The sequence below is a fragment of the Sebastes umbrosus genome, chromosome 12 (genome assembly GCF_015220745.1).
Source record: "Sebastes umbrosus isolate fSebUmb1 chromosome 12, fSebUmb1.pri, whole genome shotgun sequence".
NCBI lineage: Eukaryota > Metazoa > Chordata > Actinopteri > Perciformes > Sebastidae > Sebastes > Sebastes umbrosus.
The window spans coordinates 18175394-18186984 of NC_051280.1; the positions used below are offsets into that span (position 1 = coordinate 18175394).

At 37.4% G+C, this 11591-nt stretch overlaps 1 protein-coding gene across 1 annotated transcript; it reads left to right on the forward strand.

Annotated features, from left to right (window-relative positions):
• On the forward strand, positions 1–7891 carry LOC119499029 (ras-related protein Rab-6B-like). The gene is made up of 8 exons (XM_037788216.1): positions 1–181; positions 3339–3397; positions 4061–4114; positions 4566–4671; positions 4834–4945; positions 5084–5177; positions 5607–5673; positions 6839–7891. The coding sequence occupies exons 1-8, from the start codon at positions 112–114 to the stop codon at positions 6901–6903; spliced, it is 627 nt and encodes a 208-aa protein (XP_037644144.1). The 5' UTR covers positions 1–111; the 3' UTR covers positions 6904–7891.
• Positions 7892–11591: the final 3700 nt, after the last annotated feature.

Genomic DNA, 11591 nt, shown 5'->3' on the forward strand with positions numbered 1-11591 from the left:
GCTGCATTCCCATCATCATTCAGTGAGGAGAGGAGGATCCACAACGGAGGAGGAGACGCAGAGCGATAAGAACATATAAAATAATCCAAGTTGAGCTCTTTATCTGCAGCCATGTCAGCTGGAGGAGATTTGGGGAACCCCCTGAGGAAATTTAAACTGGTGTTTTTGGGAGAGCAGAGCGGTGAGTCAGATGTTTTGGGAGGTTTTTCATGTTATCCAGCTCACCCTATAATAATGCTAAACATGTAGAAGGCCATGCATGTAATCCATGTTTTTAAAGTTTCAGCTGAATCAAGAGGATGTGGCTGGCTGCTTTAAGGCTAATTTGATGCACATGAACCTTTTTTGGCACAATGACTGTAAAAAATCTGAGGAAGAAAAAAAAAAAACGCATGTAAATTGCACCCTTTGGATTAAATATCACGATAAAATAATTGAATATCGTGTGAGGATTGTTTAGCTGTCGTCCTATTTCGCATCATAGCAGGCGATATAGGGGATGTTTTGATGTGCTGCAGTGACCGACAAAAATATGCTGTTTTCATTCAGATAATTCATTCCCACCATATCTCTTTATTTATAACACCAACAATCCTTTATTCTATTACATGATAAGTGTGTCGTCTTTTCCTCAAACCACTCGTGTTTTTTTTTATTTATTTAGAGAAGATAATAAACAGTTCCCCCATGTGTCAGTTCGGGACACACCCTAGGCTGCTGATGTCTGTAGCATCTCTAAAACCTCGCAGTCTCCAGCTCCATCCCATAAATAATACAATAAAAAACACAACATTATACTATTTGTTCAATAAGCCATCTATTCAGGGTGGGGATGAATGTTTGTGATTTGATGTTTGATGTGATGGCACAAATTTGGGAGGTGCTGATCGATAATGGTTCAGCTCTGTAAAAGATGAATACTGGATACGTGTTCAGACATCAGACATCCAGAGTGGCAGCAAGCAGCAGCAGCAGCACATCCCATCAAATACAGCAGCACAATGCTCATAATTACACCTAATATTGTGATTGTGATGCTCCAGTATGTGTGTCTGTGTGTGTGTGTGTGTGTGTGTGTGTGTGTCGACTACAAGCCTTCCCTGTGTGTGTTTGTGTGGCCTGCACTGCAATGTTGCTGTTGCTGTCCATGGTGCTGAATGGAGGCCTGGTGTGGCCACTGCCCATCTGCTGGCTGGCTTCAGAACTATACTGCTGCTGTCTGCATACAGAGACTCTGCATGAGAGAGGGAGAGACCGGGGGCCTGCTGGACAAGTCCAGTCCTCTCACTCATGATGTGTAGATGGGATGTTAAAGATGGTTTTAAATAAGATTCCAGCTCTCTTAACTGTAGACTCACCTTGATCCTTATGAGGAGTCATCATCCGGCTTGTGAACGCTGCTAAATATGTTTTGTATGTGTCTGCTTAAAGATGGCCTTGTGCATTTTTTGGTGATCATTTTTGGACACAACTTGTTTTCCCTAATTGTTCTTTAATAGCATCACAATGAAAGAATAGAGAATAAAGCTGAAACAATTATTCTAGGGCTGCAACTAACGGTTATTTTCATTGTCGATTAATCTGACGATTATTTTCTTGATTAATCGATTAGTCGTTTGGTTTATAAAATGTTGGTTAAAAATGTGGATCAGTGTTTCCCAAAGGCCCAAGATGACGTCCTCAAATGTCTTGTTTTTGTTTCACAACTCAAAGATATTCAGTTTACTGTCATAGAGGAGTAAAGAAAACAGAAAATATTCACATTTAAGAAGCTGGAATCAGAGAATTTAGACTTTTTTTCTTGAAACATTACTCAAACTGCTGAATCGATTATCAAAATAGTTGGTGATTAATTTAATAGTTAGAACTAATTGAATAATCGTTGCAGCTCTAGTGTTTTGTGCTGTATTTTCTTGTTTAGTTTTCGGTATTTGTATAAAGGCCCATCTACGGAGGCGCACTGCAAACCAGATTAGGCTATAAATGCTGTGGTACGTGGCGTTGGTCCATGCTAATATACATACTTGTACCTATAAATATAAATGTATATATATTGAAATTACAAAACAGTTGTTGATTCATTTTCTGTTCACCAACTGATCGATTGATGGACTAACATAGAGCTGCAACACTTAATCAATTAGATGTCAACTATTAAATTATCGCCAACTATTTTGATAATCGGTTTGATTATTTTTTTAAGAAAGAAAGTCAAAATCCTCTGATTCCAGCTTCTTAAATGTGAATATTTTCTGGTTTCTTTACTCCTCTATGACAGTAAACTGAATATCTTTGAATTGTGAAACAAACAATTAATCAATTAACCGAGAAAATAATGGATGGATTAATCAATAATCATTAGTTGCAGACCTACAAAACAGGCCAAATTATACAATGAAGATACTAATAAAAGTAATTTGATAATCAATGAATCATTCAAATCATTAAATTGAGCAAAACTGTCAAATGTTTTGAAGGTTTTCTGCTTTTCTCTGTTTCATATCACTGTAAACTTTTCACTGTTGATCAGACTAAACAAGACATTTGAACCTCGAACCACTTTTAACCGGCATTTTTCCCAATTTCTTGACACATCATAGACTAAATGATTAATCGACTAATGAACATAATTTTTGTTCCAGCCCTAAAAAGCTTCACTAGTTAGTTTCCTATTATTGACATGTTTATCGCCTTACATTTCTGAGAGCATGAGGTACGTTTACACATCTGCATGAAAAATGAAATTGTTTTGGGAAAACTATTGATGCTTTAACTAAATCAATGACAGATACTGATGTTAATCCAGTTCTATAGCTTTTAAATCTATATTTTACGTGTCTGTTCATTCCCTTTATAACACAAAATGTAGAATAATAATGTTGTTTACTTTACAATGAAATGTTTTTTGTTGTCTGGTAAGGAAAAAACAGATGTTATCATTAGTGAAATTAAGCAGATTTGTGGTATATTTTTAGGATTTTTTTTTTTTTTTTCATACTTGGAAGATGTTGTCTTGTGAGGACAGTTTTAATCTGAATTATCATGCAGATTTTGTTCTAAGGTACATGAGATGGTTTATGGTTTTTCTTTTAATGGTTTCTACTCTTTAATAGTTTGATAGTGATGGTTACAGTGGCAGTGGTTGAATGTTATATTGTGACTGTCATCTCCTGTCATTTTGTCACGCTAAGGAACACAATGGACGCCCATATTCATATTATTATGTTGAAATTATTCAGGAAATTGTGTATTTGTGCATTTAGGAGATTATTTGGGCTTCTTTATGATCCGAACGAACACCTAACCAACTAAAAACCAACCTCTGTTCTCTCTTCTAGTGGGGAAAACATCTCTCATCACCAGATTCATGTATGACAGTTTCGACAACACGTATCAGGTGAGACTCCAACCAGACCCAGAACCAAAAACATCAGATAACATAGAAACTTATAGCGTGATATGATGACTGGCTATGGTCAATAACTGTACTTAGAAGTATAAACTCTATTTCTACATGTATTGCCATATTTTATAAACATTTTTTAACTAATTGTCCTCCGATGTTATTTGAATAAATGGAATGATCGGACTAATCACACTGTAGGTCTACAATATATCAACCGTTCTGTAGTGGCTGATTAAAAACTGTACAATGTTAAAATTCTGTTATTTTTTGGCCAAAAATGATGACGCTTGATGTGCAAATTACAAATCAGGGTCCCGATAAAATCATTTGAATGTTGTCAGTGCAGTCATCAAAAGGAGATATTAGGCTCTTAAACAGAAAATACTGATTATTCTGTCCTCTTGCCTTTCTTAGAAGTTAGGTGCATAACAAGTCTGAATGATTGAGCCCTGAGGGCAATACAAAGGAAATTAGTTTTTCAGTCTGATTCAATTTCAGTCCTTATTGGCTGTTTTTTTTTTTTTGTTAACTTAACAGCTTTTTGTGTTTTCCTTAATTTAAACGACGGTCAATCTGCTAGGAACAACAGATGGCGCAGAGGACATTTCAATTCTGATGATTTTTCCTCCATCTTTTGTTCTTTCTCCACCACAGGCGACCATTGGAATAGACTTCCTATCAAAGACAATGTACCTGGAAGACCGAACAGTAGGAAGCTTTGATTGTCATTTGATATTCACATGTAGTTACGCATCTAAAGATGAATTCATGTATTTGTACTCGTGTCGTTTTAGCCTAAGTAAGAAATGTCCTAATTTCCACTCTGGTTTCGCAAATCTTTGATTTGATGTGCTTAATTATGTCTCTCCTCACAGACTAACGTGATCATCTTAAGGTTATTTTCTGCTCGTAATAGCTTTGGCTTTTCTAGCCACTAAGAATTCAAAGCCTGTCCTGTGGATCATCTACTTTAGCTAGTATTAATACTATTTCTTTGTCAGGATATTATGCTCTGTCAGCCTGCACACAAGCTGATATTGGCTTATCCCTTTGGATGTGTACTTACAAGGCCTTACGTAGTCTGTGTGTCGTATGGTGGCTGATGTTGAAACAGCTGCTGGAGGTGTGTGTGTTTATGTGTGCGTGTGTGTAAATGCAGGTAAGGCTGCAGCTGTGGGATACTGCTGGACAGGAGCGTTTCAGGAGTCTCATCCCCAGCTACATTCGAGACTCTACAGTAGCTGTGGTCGTCTATGACATTACAAGTGAGCTGCTAATATACCTATGAGCATGTAGGCATTGTACTGTATGTTTTAATCTGTCTTTCTGTATGAAATACATAACAACACAGTAAAGAAGCTCTATTTGTACATGGGAATTTAACACAAAAAAAGACTGGATTTAGAATAAGATTCTTGTCTCTGCAGATGTGAACTCATTCCAGCAGACCTGCAAATGGATCGATGATGTCAGGACAGAGAGAGGAAGTGATGTCATCATCATGCTGGTTGGCAACAAAACAGACCTGGAAGAGAAGAGGTGAGTTAATGTAGTCATTCATGTGAAGACGTTGTGTTAACTGAGCAGAAAGCGTGCCGTTAAACGCAACATGTCAGCACTGAAATATAAATGATGCTTCGTCGTCGTGACGCTGAGTCTGACCTGATTTTCCTGCAGGCAAATCATGATCGAGGAAGGAGAGCAGAGAGCCAAAGAGCTGAACGTCATGTTCATCGAGACCAGTGCCAAGACAGGCTGCAATGTCAAACAGGTGATCCCTGCAGTTTCACCATATTTCCCAGCATTTTGGGCGTCAGTTGCTTGCAGCTTTTCTGCTGTTCCTGTTGTCCCTCCAAGGTGATCGAATCACCAACGTGAAGAGATCAAATTTCTATGTGGAAAAAAAGTGGTGGATAGTGTGCACACTGAACATTGCAATCTTCAAAAAAACAGTGCTGGAATGTAAATTAGTACTTAATTAGGAGATGAAATGATTTACTCTATACATAAAAAAACATAATATTTTCAAAAAGGGTCTGTAGTCCATACAGGACAGCACATTTTCAACCCTCCTACTCTTGCATGCTCTCCCCCTATTTTCCTCCCCTATGTACATCTTCTTTTCATCTTTCCTGATCCCTATCTCTTCCTCCTCTCCTCTCATCTCCACACTCCTCCTCCTCCTTTTCTCTCCTCCTAGCTGTTTCGTCGGGTTGCAGCAGCCCTACCTGGAATGGAAAGCTTGGACGACGCAAATCCTGAAGGCAGTATCCTTTACAGCCGCTGTGACTCACTGTGCCGAGAGCCACACGGCCAAGAAATAGGCAGCTTTATTTTTAATCTCTTAGTGGTTGTTGGCGCTAGTACAAACAGACCGCCCAGCCTACTGTCTACTGAGGCATCAGCCATTAAACCTTTTATGCTTAATAGATAGGAAATGCACAGAGCCAGGAAGGTAGTGCAGGTATAGCACCACGTAGTGGTCGTTTGGGAAGTGACAATGATACACTGAGGATGTGTGATGGAGGATGGACGAGGGACGAGGGACTGATTGAAAAGACAATAAATGTATATTCTATTCCTCTACCTGTTTTACAATTTAAAGATTCAGCTAGCATTGAACTTGAGATTTCAGCCCCAAAATTACATTATTACCATTTAGTACATATGGGGTATCAATAAAATACTTACTGGGCACCACTATATGTGCAAGGAAAGAGCTTATAGGGAATAAGAGGGTAACAACATTGTGTTTAAGGACTAGAAATAAATTACTGTAAGTATTTTTTTAAATGACTGATTATCTATTTAATAGTTACGGCTTGCAATAATATTATTATCGGATAAGATCAAATAAGATACGATAAGATAATCTTTTGTTAGTCCCACAGCGGAGAAATTTGCAGTGTTACAGTAGCAAGTTAAAAACAGACCAAGATATAATAAATGAGTAACTAAACAATAAAGATATAATAAGAAGTTAACAGTAAGTAAAACATATAAAATATATACAAATATAGTAGTAAAAAATATAGTAGTAGAATAAAAAGAATGGGTAAAATGGCTTGACATTGTTAACATTGCAAAATAAAACAATACAGTGCTATTATTATTATTACTATTGTGAGCATTAGTGATGCTTAGGAGCAAAACATTAGGCTAAGTTGTGGATATAGAATAGTGTGTATAATTTTTTTAGGGATGATGAAATATACAGTATTATACAGTAATATGCAGTGAAATATACTACAGTAATGTAGTTTTTGGATCCAATGTAAGATCCATCTGACAATCAAAACTTGTTTTAGTGCTCATCAAGTATTTCATTGGTTACCTGTATGTACAAAATATTGACACAAGCATTACCCATTTGACTGTGACATGTCATAATATTTGACCACCTGACTTTTTCCTTAACTGGAGAATTCCCAGTGATCGACATCAAGCTGGACAAACCGGCAGAGCCCACTGTTCCCGAGGGCGGGTGCTCATGTTAATGCAGAGCTGAAATCGGACAGCTCCCTTCACACCATAGGCTTGTTGTGTTGCTTACTACTGGTTAGCTTCCAGTTGACTTCTCTAATTGGATATAGGATGCGGGCCTTGTATCTGATTGGACAAATCAAATGTTATCTTTCAGTCTTGTTCAGTTGTAAAATATTGTATACTTTGTCAATATGTAAGTGACTGGAGGAGAAAAGGGAAAAAAACAAACCAACCAAATGTTGAAATGAAAACGAACAAAAAACAGTTTTGGAAAAATGAAAAAGGAGAAAAACGGGACAACCAACGGAATTCTTTTCGCTGTTATGTTTTGTATTTTTTATATATAAAAAGGGAAAGCACCAAAAATGATGCCTAAACATAGAGGGAGAAACAGTGGAGGGATCGGCCATTTTTCTAGATGGCCGAACACGTCTGAATGTCTGCAGCACGCATGCACGTTGATCTGATCTTTGACCTTTGACCTTTGGCCTGCCCTCCAGGGTCTCCGCACTCTGGAAGGAGGTCTCTCTTAGAATGTTTTATAGCATCTCTCTATAGCATCTCATGACAAAATGTATCTCATTTGATATTCCCACAAGAGTCAACTTTCAGTAGGTTCACCTAACAGTAGCTGTGAAAATGTGGCACTCTATCTCTCTATGGGTTTAACTTTTATAGAACAAACTGTACTGTGGTTAAAAAAAAAAAGAAGTAATAAAAAGACAACTTACTATCACAACTCCCCTTCCCTCCAACCGCTCCTCTCCCTTTCCTCCTTTCCTCCTTTCCTCGAACCCTCTCTCCTTCCCAGTCTCCCCATCCCTTCATCCCGGTAATACACATATAACGATCCACTGTAATGCACTGCACTGTATATAATAATGTAATATGTATGTTGTGAACGTCCCTCTGTAGAAGTGGTCCTTGTTCACCAGTATGAATAATGTAATAATGTTTAATGATTAATAAATTACAGATTAAAGGGCTTCACTCTCCTAACCATCAACATTTACCTGGTAGCCAAATGGTCTACTCTATTTAATCTTGGGTTTTATATCTGGTTTTACTTCTTGAAAAGTATTAATTATACACACATCTCATAGGTGCGAGGCTATCAGTACAGCATCAGTGAAGAAAAAGGTAACGCCTGCACACTTCTCCATGCCACAGTACTTTTATTGACTACATTTCGATTCTGCTTGGATCTTCGTCAGGTCAAAGTGTTTGAAAAACTGGAAAACCACACCCATAATTATACATAAAGTGCACCAATAGCCAATAGGTTTTACTTCTTACATACAGTTTTACTGTAGCATTTACAATCAACAACGAGAAGAGGCCAGACTTTAGTGAGATTTCACACAAGCAGGTTTTTATGTCTTTAACCACATCACCAGTTAAATTTTTTAAAAAGTCATTAACAGACTTTAGTTGCTCCTGTTGACAGCAGTAAAATATATAGAGTAAGTCTGTAATTTAATGTTTTACTGCTAAATGAGAAAATGTTAAATAGGCTCTTTTAAGTAAAGATTTTCTCTGGCAACACATAATTTCATAAGGTGCATGTTTTTAAACGTCTTCACACTTAATTTTAATAACTGAGTAATGTCACACAACAAGAGGCAATGGCAAAGCCTGGTAACTAGAAATAAAAAGCCTATAATCCTGGATTAATGCATGACATAAAACATCCTCAGTTGCTGCTGTTATTTATCATTATTATACAATTTATGGTCAATTATAATAGTTTTTAAATGATTATTATTTTAATTGGGCTTGGCTAAGAGGGGATAGCCTCATGCCCAAAATGTCAATTGCCCCTAGTGTGGGAAGACAACAGTGCGCATGCCCAAAGAACTGCAATTTGATTGGCTGTTTGCTGTTGTAGTCAGGTGTTAATTGAAATAATCAGAGTAGAGTGGTTGTCCAGCTAACTCCAGCTAACTGCTAGCTTGTCAGACAAGAGAAGACACTTATTTCTTCGAGTCTTCTTGGACTTGCTCGGCAGAGCAAACAGCTAACTTAACGTCACCCAAACGGACAGCACATATGTTACAGGAATTGTGGAGAACAGGTACAGTATGTGCTCAGTTGGATCATCACCTGTGTTAAATGTGAAATAGTACATTATGTTAAATTGTAAAATTTGCATCTATCCAGTAGATGTAAAGAGACGAAACTCCACTGTTTTTTTGACAACAGCTTCTGCCGCCATTTTGGACTGATAACGCTTATTATATTTACAATAGCTTATTGTTCAACACAGGCCATTTCGGTAGACTATGACAATATCATAGAAATGATTTTGTTTTACATCTGTACGGGACTATTTAAGCGGATATTTTACTGCCGTTAGGTAGTCGCCTTCAGTCCAAAATGGCGGAAGCGTAGCTTTGCTGCTGGGCGCTGATGTTGCAATGGAATGAAACAATTAACTTTCACTTCTTTGGTAGCTGTTGCTCCACAATTTTATCCACCACAAAACGCTGTGTCGAATGTAATTTAGCATTAGCTACTTTTTTCAGAGCTTAGTTACAGCTTCTTTTTACATTAAGTTAGTTATAATGTTCAGTTAACGTTAGAAACTTAGCTACTTCTCATTATGGTGCTTATTGACTTACATTTAAATTAACAGCAACCTTTAAGACACTGGGAGCTTGACATTTTCAGTTGAGGGTTAATATGAACTGATTGGCTAGTGGTTAGCTTTAACAGACATCTAACTGGCTAGTTTGATTCATCCATGTCGTATTAGTGGAGCGGATAGTGGAAAAATCATGCAAATAGTGATACAAGCACCAAATTTGGCATGATGATTCCCGAGGGGACGCTTAGCAAATATGAACGATTGGCCACTTGAAAATCCAAGATGGCGGCCATTTTTCAAGATGGCCGCCAAATTGACCTGCCGATAATGGTTTCTCTCGTAGAAATTCATCTACTTGGTCGTGTAGGGGATCAGTATAGTCCAAAGTTTCCTTCTCTGAAAGGCCGGATAAGCAGGAATATGACAAGCTCCATATCCAACACCAGGTGCTAGAAATGGAACTGTGGACTCTCAAGACGCAAAACCCAGAAAGCAAAGACTCAGCGGACGGCCAGAAAGTAAGAAAAAACTTATTGTAGGATGTTGAAGCTGTAAAAAATTAGATCCAGCATGCCAGAAAACATATAATTTGACACCAAGATCACTCAAATCGATCAAGTAGATGAATTTCTATGAGATAAATCATTATCGGAAGGTCAATTTGGCGGCCATCTTGAAAAATGGCCGCTATCTTGGATTTTCAAGTGCCCAATCGTTTATATTTGCTTAGTGAACCCTCGGCAATCATCATGCCAAATTTGGTGCTTGTATCACTACTTGCATGATTTGATTGAAAAATGGATGTTATCCGCTCAACAATATGTTGAAATGCTTTAGCTAAAGAAACGGAGACTATTTAACATTTTGGAAAGTAAACTTGTTTTACTGTCTTGGCAAGAGTTAGACAAGAAGGTCAATACCACTCCATTTATTTAACGAAGCTGGAGCCTAGAGATGGTTAGCTTAAAATATGGTTAGCAAAAAATAGTCCAGCACATGTGCAAATTAGTGTATTTACAAGCCTTAACTGACATTTAAATGAGCCACATTTACCTGACATATTAGAGCATATAAGCACGTTTTTTAGGTTGAAATGTTCATGATGAAGAAACAGAGACAGTTAAAGTGCAAGAAAAGTGTCTGAAAAAGAGTGCTAGTATGTCAAAATTGGCCAAAATATGGTTACCACATAAATTGCATATTGGTAATAATAACTTTCATCAATAGTAACCGTTTAAACACAATATGGCTGGATTTTGTTGCAAAAGGTTCTTTTGTGGTTCCTTATTGAACTTTTTTATACAGTGTTGCCAGGCTTGACTCACAAAAGAACCCGCCTAATCATCATAAAGGTAGCAAGAAGAAAAATAATCTGTTGTATGGTCTCTAGTCTCCTTTTAGCAGTCAGTATTAGGCAAACTCAAATCCACAATTACAATAATGAAAAAATATAATAGAAGAAATATAGATTCTTTAGGCTAGTCGATGTAATGTAACTTTTATTCTTACACTCATATGAATAGATGAAAGCCTTTTTTATGTCTTTTATCACAGAGCTGTGATCGAATAATAAATTGTAAGAGGAAAATAATTTCGAAACAACTAAAACATGACATTTGGTTTTGATGGAATAAGTTATGAGTCACTGCGTATCGAGCTGAGCCTACTGTGTCACAATCATACTCCTGGAATGAGAGGAGGGAACGATTTATTGGAATATGGCCTAAATTATATCAAAAGTAGTTATCCGAATTTCTAATCGCCCAATTAAATCAAAAGCAGCTGAGCGGGGTGGAAAACTGGCAACACTGTTTTTATTAGTCTTTTTAAGACTGCACTTTATACAGTGAGAAAAAAGATACACGGTAACAGCAACTGAGGCAAATGTGCTGAGATCTTAGCAATCAACCAACCATATAATCAATCTGTCAATCAGTTAATTGTTTACAGTGTTCATTTTTCTCCTGCCTATTGCACAGTCATAATTGTCGCCCTAATCCTGAGCTCCCTGCGGTGAGACAGTGTCTGAAAGTCTGATAGTTAAGGGGAAGTTGTGGTGGAAAGAACCTTTTAAGAAGGAAACTGTCACTGTGACATTTTCAGGTCGCTCAC